Raw genomic sequence first — 8,101 nt, 5'->3', positions numbered from 1 at the left:
CATTCCTCATCACTATGTTTATGCATTTTTGCTCCTTATCCCTTCTCTTGGTTATTTTCTTCATATCTTTGGCCCTTTTGTTTTTGTCCGTAACCCATCTTGACCTCGAGTCTACTGATTCCCTCAAGCCCTGGGCCCCCTGTTCATTACCCATCATGCCCCACACCCATCCCCTTCACATCCCACAGAAAACACACGTTGAGAGCTGGTCAAAGTACAAACTCATATTTTCTAGGAAATGCTATATTACAAAACAATATATCCCCTACCCCCAACCCAGGTGACCCACTTTCCCCCCCCAGGGGGACGCTTGGGTCCCATCCCACTGGGCAGGAATAAAAGTAGTCAATAGTGTTCAGAGTAACAGCAAATTCTTCTCCCACGGCTGGGGCTGGCAAGGCACACTGTGTATGAGGCTCACCCCATCTAGCCCTGGGCTGGGGTTTAGTTACCTGTGGACAGAAATTGGGGTAGTGGGGCTCAGGGAAGTGTGTGGACCCTGGGACTCCTGCCTGCAGGAAGGAAGGGATGGGGAAGCTCTGCCTGGGGCTGGGGAATCCCCTCCCTCCCACCTTTGGGGAACAGACAGGGTGGGGAGGGGGCGAGTGGGTCTCTGCCGCCTGGAGGGCTCAGGTCTGAGCAGCAGGGTACCCCCAGTGCCCACCCCAGCAAAGCTATTGGGAGTTTACTGTCTGAAGACAAATCAGAGGACTGGAGTCTTCTCTGGGATGTGGGGGGAGTCTGGAGATGGTGGGACATGAGAGGTATGATGCAAGGTCACAGTCTTAGGAGTCCTTGGGGTCAGAGGTTGTGCAGAAACAGAACCCCCCTAGGCCCTCATGATATAAGGTTACCAGGTTTCCATTGTCATGGCTGGTTTCTCTGGGTCAGAGGTCATGGATTAGAGGTCATAGTGGAGCCACCATGGTAGAAGTCACAGATGAGATGCATGTGTGTTAACTGACAGTGGCCTGGCCAGCAGTCAGGGGGCATTAGATCCCTGGCAGAAAGCCGAGAGATCATAAAGTGAGCAGCAAGAGGCCAGGGCCATGGCAGCTCACACATACATGGCCCGGGACATGACAAAGCCTTTGCTCTGGTAGGAATCAGGGGGACTGGAGTAGGACAGGGCATCATAGATGGGGTTGATCTTGTCCAGATAGTCCTCCTCCTCCTCCTCCTCCTCCTCTTCATTCTCGAGGTCCAGGGAAACCTCCTCCACAGCTGGTGGCCCTGGAGGCACCAGGATGGGGGACCCCAGGCTCATGGCCCCTGTGAGCAGGGGCCCCGACCGCTCTTCCAAGGTGGGCAGCTCATGGTATCGAGGCAATTCCTGGGGGGGTGGTGAACAGGAGCCCAAGGTCACTTCCTGAGCATGATACAGAATTCCAACCTGTCCCTTGACCCCCAAATCCTGACCATCTCCCCATGCCAACCAGACCCGACCTCATCCATTGTCACCTGGGTAGAGACCGCACTGGGACAACCACATGGCTTGTCCCTAACTCAAAGCCCAGAGCATGGACCTCACCCTGTCAGTCCTGGGTCTCTCCTTTGTCTTTTCTACCGCTGACCCCATGTCTTTCCCCATGAACTCTTGACTTCAATCTTGACCTCAACTACTTGACCATAGCCCTAAATAGCCCCTTGAAACTTGACTTGTCTCAACTTCACTGTCTGACCCCTGACCTCCAGTAGACCACTGTCTTGTCGCAGCTCCAGGCACAGTATCTGGCAGATATAGATGTTCAACAGCCTTCATTGACCGCGTGACTTTAAACTCTAACCTGATGTCTTTGACCCTTTCAACCATGACCTCCCCCCTTGAATCCTAGACGCATCTCAATGCTCTAAGCTCTGACTAGAGACACAGCCCTGATCTTGAGTTGTGACCTTTAGTCCTTGACCTCTATGTCAGGGACTGACCCCTGGCCCTTAAACCCAGACCCCAAACCCACCCATGTTCTCCCCAGAGCTCCTACCTGCTCAGCGCATGGGACACCAGCATCAAAGTAGGGGGTCTTGAGTGGGCTGTGCTCCGAGGCCCCCAAAGTGAAGAGCTGGGAGGGCTGCAGGGGGAGGAGGAAGAACAGGTCAGGACGCCCCCCACAGCCAGCCTCTCCCCACCAGTCCCCCCCCAGCCCCGGCCACAGTGGGGAAAGATGAGTGTGGTGGTGAGGGCAGCCTGGGCTCCAGGGGAAGTGCTCACCATCTCTGGCTCCTCCAGCTTCGCCTTTGGGGTGGGTGGCTTGTACGAGGGAGGCCCCTCCTGGCTGTGGGGTAGAAGGTAGGGCAGGTAGAGGCTCAGACCCAAGAAGCTCTCCTACCCCAGGGCCACTGCACATGCTCTTCCCTCTGCCTGACCTCCCTTTCCCCCGCCCTCACCCACCCCTCGCCTGGCTAACTCCTACTCATCCTGTGAATAGCTTTTCCTCCAGGAAGCTTCCCTGATTCTCCAGGAGGATCAGACAGTCCTGTTATATAGCTGCACTTCCTGCTTAGGGAAGTTTGTATTTGAAACGTTATTTCTGATGTCATTCAATATGAGAAGAGGGAGATTGGCAGTGGATGTTAGCTCAGGGTGAATCTTCCTCAGCAAAAAATAATAATAATAAAGTCCCCTCCTCCAGGAAGCCCTCTCTGACCCTCGAGGCTGGGTCAGGTGCCCCCTCACAGCTCCCTCAGCTTCCTTAGCCCAGCCCTGGCCATGCTGGACCATCACCGTCTGGGTAATAGGTCTGTCTCCTCCCAGCAGTAAGCCCCAGGAGGGCAGGCCCAGGGCCATCCCATCTCAGGAACCACTGGGTCTCAGCACCAGGCTGGGCTTAGAGGAGAAGCTCCATAGCAAGATGCTGACTTGTACAGACAAGATGATCCAGACAGTGGTTCACAAACTTGCTTGTGCGTGAGAATAACTTAGGGAGCTTGTTATAAATACAGACTGAGAGCCCCTCCTGTATACGCATTTTTAACAAGTGTTCCTACACCCACACACTATGTGGTGTTATTTGAGACCCATTTTACCCCCAAGAGCTTACTTGCTAGATGAATTTCAGCAAGTGATTTCAGCTCTCTGAATCTGTTTCCTCTTCGATAAAATGAATATCATTAGCTCTCTCTGAGAATTTATGTTCCCATGATATATTTATGTGTGTGGACACTTTTTAAATGTTTGTCTCATCCTTGTGTCCCTATCCTCCAGGGCCTGGCCCCAAGTGGGTACTTTCTGAATACTTATTGAATCAACAAATGGACGGGAGGCTTCCTCAAGGTCACACCTGTAAAATGCATCTCACAGAGAAGGGGGGCTAATTGCCCCCAAGATCCAGTCTCCTCTCTTCTCACAGTAATAGAAATCTCAGCTGGACATACGGCCACCCAGAGAAAAACTACATTTCCCAGCTTCCTCTGCAGCTGGGGCAGCCATATGACTAAGTTCTGGCCAATGGGAAGTGAAAGGAAGTGATGGGTTCCCCTACAGGGCAGCCCACAGCCTTCTATTTCCATTTCCCTTTTCCACAGGCAGGAATGGGGGTGTTGAGGCCAGGATGGCCATGTCTGGTTGTCATGTACATAGACAATGATAGAAGAGTGGGGAGCCATCTCGGAATTTGAGTGAAGGCTCCACTACAGGGTGATGAAAATAAGAAGAATTTTTCACATATTGAGGTATATGGGGGAAGCCATTCTGGTTTAACCCCAATTCAGCCTAAAACTTGTTTTTCCCAGAGCAGCCTGACTTAGGGCCCACCAGATGTGCACTGTACATCTGCTTCATGCATTTTCCCAAAGCAAAGAATAGGATAAATGTCTCCCTTCCTCTGACGCCAATATCAGTAATTCTTTGAAGATCAGCTTTTCTTCCCAGAGAAAACCAAGGTCAAGTTGACCTGCTGTGTACCTGTTAAACTGCAGCAAAACATCTTTGTGACTATGGGGGAAAGAAAATTGTATTCCTGTCATGCTTGGTGTATGTTCTTTGTTCTAAAACAATATATAACCATGTGGTAAACCACGCTCCCCTGCAGTGCTTTCTTCTCCAGTGGAGATTGCACTTCCGGGCTAGTCCTCAGCACTGGCTCGATAAATATCACTATCTTTCTTATCCATGGTTGGTTATTGATTATTTGCGTCGACAAGGGAAAGTGGAGCAACAAGATAGCAGGAGCCTGGGCTCTGAGGACCTCACAGAGCAGAGCTGTTGGACCCATGCTTTACGGGAGACAGAAATGAACTCTCCCCTCCACCCCAGCCGAGTCATAGTTATCTGGGCTCTCTCTGTTTCACACAGCCATTATGGATGATTGTCCCCCACCCTTGCCCCGACCCTGTGCTCCCCAGTTCTGGGGCCCCTCCCCCACCCGCTTCTCAGGGCCCATCACTCACTCATCCTCCTCCTCTGCCCCCTGCAGCCCCTGCTCCTTCTGCTGCTGCCGGCAGATGATGATGCCCGTGGCAGCCACAGCGGTGGCAATGATGGCAGCAATGATGCCCCCAATGATGCCACCCGTGGCCCCTGCGCCTGCTGTGTTGGGAGTCTCTGCAAGAAGAGGGATAGCATGAGGGGGTGTCCAGGAGGAAGCCACTGCTCCTTATTCCCAGCGCCCCCTCTCTAAGTCACAGCCCACCTGCCTACCCTCTCTCCCAAGGGCAGGGGACATTCTTCCCTTCAACTAATCCTCACTGAGCATTTGCTGTGGGCTAGGATGGTGACCAAAACATACAAAGTCCCCACCCCCATGGAACTTGCGTTCTGGGAGAGAGAGGGACCAACTGTACAGAAATAAAGACAATGGTGAATGTGCCAGGTGGCAGTGACGTGACACAGGATACAAATCTAACAGTAGGGAAGATGATAAGAAAGTGACAGAGCAGGGGCCCTCAAGGGTAGTCAGAGCGGGCCTTGCTGCAGGTGACATTCAGCGAAGACCTGCAGGGGCTGCCGGGGATGGCCAGGAGAACGTGAGAGCGTTCCAGGCAGAGGGGACAGCCAGCGAAAAGGCCCGGAGGAGGAAGCCCCGTGTTGTTTTTAAGGAACAGCACGGGGACCACGCGGCCGGCTCGAGCAGAGTGATGAGGGGCGAGTGGGGGAACGCGGGAAGGGAGAGGACGGGGGAGCAGAGCTAAGAGGCAGAGAATTGGGGGGATTCTGGGATTGGGATCAGAACTCCTCCTTCGTTACAGGGGACGGAGTCCTCCTGGGCAGAGGATCACAGCTCCTCCAAGCTGACCGGACAGGGGGTTGGGAGGACTCGCGGCCCCCGGGGCCTCTCCTGTGTAGCGCTTCCCTCTCCTGGCATCTTCTGGCACAGTTACCTGTCTACTCGCCAATTTCCACACTAGACTATGAGCTGCGAGGGGCAGGGTCTGGCACACAGTTGGCATCTTCTAGACGCATGAGGAGGGGCCCAGCACAGGCTCTCCAGGACCTACCGCATGCCAGATTGACAAAATTCCCGCCCCCGCCTGCAGGCACCGCCCTCCCATGGTGCAGGGGACGGGGTGGGACAGACAGGAAACAGCCAGAGGAAATAACAGGTGTGCAAGAGCCACACCCTTCCATCAACCCCACCACACATGCAAGGAGAGAAAGCTGCCCAGAGGGATGACGTCTGGATCCCCGGAGAATCCGACTTCCACAAGGTCCTGTTTGACGCGAGGGCTGGCATCCTCTGGCGGGCTTCAGGGCGTGGAGGAATAACAGAGTAGTTGCTGCTCGGTCCACTCATGGTCACCCTAAAATTACTGTGATTCCTGTCGTCACTACTGACCGCATTCCTGGGAGGTCACCGCTGTGTCCCCAGCAGAGTGAGTGCGAGTGCACGCTGGTGGAAGAAATGAACTCCCCCAGTGCCTCCTGGCTGCTCAGCCCCATAGAGACCCGCCCCTAACTGCCTCAGGAGCAGAGACGAAGGGCACCTGGCCACCTGCGTTTCACACAGGCAGCTCTGGGGCTCGGGAGAGCAGAGGTGGCTGGGTTTTAACCCTGGCCCTCCCAGGTCCCTGCCTCAGTCCCTGGGCTGGGTGTGGGGGGTTTTCTAGTTGAGGGGAGTGGGAGGGATACAGAGCTGTGGCCCCTCCCTCTGAATCACTGAAAATTCCCCCGGGCCCAGCCTGGGGACACAGAAAGAGGAAGGAGGCTGGGAAAGGCCACTGCTCCATGGTGACAGGTGGGACTTCCCTGCTTCCTCAGTACCCTCGCCTGCTCCGTACCCTCAGGGGCCCCGAGGCAGGGGCAGCCCTCCCTCCCAAGATCCTCAGCAACCTCAGGAGGTGGGGTCTGAGCTCCCCCCGGGGGTCAGGTCCCAGCATCCCCCCCGCAGGGCCCCAGGAGTCCAGCACCCCAGCCCCACTCTCTCGGGAACTCAGGCCTCCCACCAGTCTGGCCACTCCCCAGGGAAGGCAGCCTCTGTGCTGGAAGCCCCGCGCCCAAGCATCTCAGCCTCTAAGCTCAGTTTCCAGTCCCACTGGCCTCGGGGGGTCTTCAGCATCCAATGGGTCTTTCAAGGACCCAAGCAGTCAGAGCCTCCCAGCTTTCTCAAGTCTAGCGCCCATCAGGCTCCCTCTCCCTGGGGCCCACTTCAGCTCTTCCCATCCCTGGGACTCAGCAGTTCCTGTCCCGCCCCAAGGAGGGGGTCTGATGTATTACAAGACACCCCCAATGTTTTCCTCCAAGGCGTTTATTAACTCCTGAGTTTCATGGGGCCGGGGCAGGCCGGAGCCAAAACCAAGTCTCCGGGGGGGTCCGCTGTGGGTCCCCGCTACCGAGCTCCCCGGGGCCTCCCCTTCCCCAGGCAGCCCTGGAGACGCAAGTCCAGTGTGTGATTCGCCACCTCCCTCCAAGCCCAGGAAATCGGGAGGCAGCCTTTGAACTCCAGTGTCATCCAGACAAACGAGTCCAACCAGTCTGGAAGCCTTGGCTGGCGCAGCCGGCTCTGTCTGTCTGTCTGTCTGTCTGTCTCGGGGGTCACACGTATACGGCCCGCCGTGAGATGAGGGAGCCATCCAGCTGGGACTCCATGTCGTCCTCGAGCACCGGGGGTGGAGGCAACATGAGGTCCTTCTCTGCCTTCTCCTCCTTCTCCTCGTCTTCCTCCTCATCCTCCTCATCCTTGCCATCTGGCCCTGGGGGACCAGGGGCCACTGGTGTCCTGTAGACGGGGCCTCCGTTCCCAAACACTTGCGTTTTTGCATCGTAGGACGCTCCTCTGCCGCCGTCCTCTCCTCCTCCGGGGCTCTTCCTCCTCCTCCTCCCCCTCAGCAGGATGAAGGCCAAGGACCCCCCAGCCAGAAGCAGCAGCACCAGCAGAGTCCCCCCCACGGCCCCCCACACCACTGGACCCACGTCTCGGGTCGAGGCCCGGGGGGTGTCTGAGGAGAGAGAAGGAGGGTGAGAGAGAGAGAGAGGGAGACACGAGGTCAAGAGGAGATGTCTGGGGGGGCAGGAAGGACACAGGACACGGGGGTGGGAGGGCAGTGAGGGAACGAGGAGGCGACTCTGAGAGAGCAGAGAACGGAGCAGGAGGTGGGGAGGGAAGGGAGAGCTCGTTTGTTCTTCGCTACAGGCTGGGGGCTTTGTACATAGTTGGGGGGGTGCCAACTGGTGGTCCCCAGATGTGTTTCCTTCCACCTGCACAGTGTCTTTCAAAAATTAAACTTGCTAGCCAACATTGCCAAAACCAGGCCATTTTGCCGAAAATTCCAGATTTCTTTTAGAGAAAAAGGAATCTGATCTGGCACCATCAAAGTCTCATCTCCTCCACCTGGTGACGGGGCTGTCACTGAGGGAAGGCTGGGGACTGGCAAGGGAACAGAGTTCCCCACCTGGTCACCCAGTCACCCCTACAGGCATCTGAGTCTGCAACCCCCTTAGGACGTGCTGTGGGGTCCTCACAAAAGCTCTGAGGTCAGGGTGGTGGGATCTTGGGGGGATCCAGCCAGAGAGAGGCAGAGCTGAAGTGGAGGTGAGGCTGTCTGGTCCTCAAGCTCTTTGCACTTGTAGGAAGGGGACCGAGAAGGGCAAGGGTCCTGGGGAAGAATTCTTCCCTGGGTAGTGGCTGGGAGCCCGTGGTCTGGGCGGCCTGGCCGCCTCCTCTCTGAA

General features: G+C 56.1%; 1 protein-coding gene across 3 annotated transcripts in view; it reads right to left on the bottom strand.

Annotated features, from left to right (window-relative positions):
* Positions 1–209: 209 nt before the first annotated feature.
* Positions 210–8,101, bottom strand: part of NECTIN2 (nectin cell adhesion molecule 2) — a 28,632-nt gene continuing 20,740 nt past the window's right edge. For 2 of the 3 annotated variants that reach the window (XM_070498361.1, XM_070498359.1), the window contains exons 6-9: positions 4,387–4,540; positions 2,210–2,273; positions 1,983–2,069; positions 210–1,333 (exon numbers count right to left, since the gene is read on the bottom strand). In XM_070498361.1, coding sequence (XP_070354462.1) covers positions 1,058–1,333; positions 1,983–2,069; positions 2,210–2,273; positions 4,387–4,540 — 581 coding nt within the window. In that variant the 3' untranslated portion in view covers positions 210–1,057. Of the gene's footprint in view, positions 1,334–1,982; positions 2,070–2,209; positions 2,274–4,386; positions 4,541–5,572; positions 7,372–8,101 lie in introns of those variants that run through there. The other variant, XM_070498360.1, reaches the window with a different exon arrangement.

The sequence above is a fragment of the Equus asinus genome, chromosome 26 (assembly GCF_041296235.1).
Source record: "Equus asinus isolate D_3611 breed Donkey chromosome 26, EquAss-T2T_v2, whole genome shotgun sequence".
NCBI classification, from domain to species: Eukaryota; Metazoa; Chordata; class Mammalia; order Perissodactyla; family Equidae; genus Equus; species Equus asinus.
This window is presented reverse-complemented; position numbering and strand designations above follow the sequence as displayed.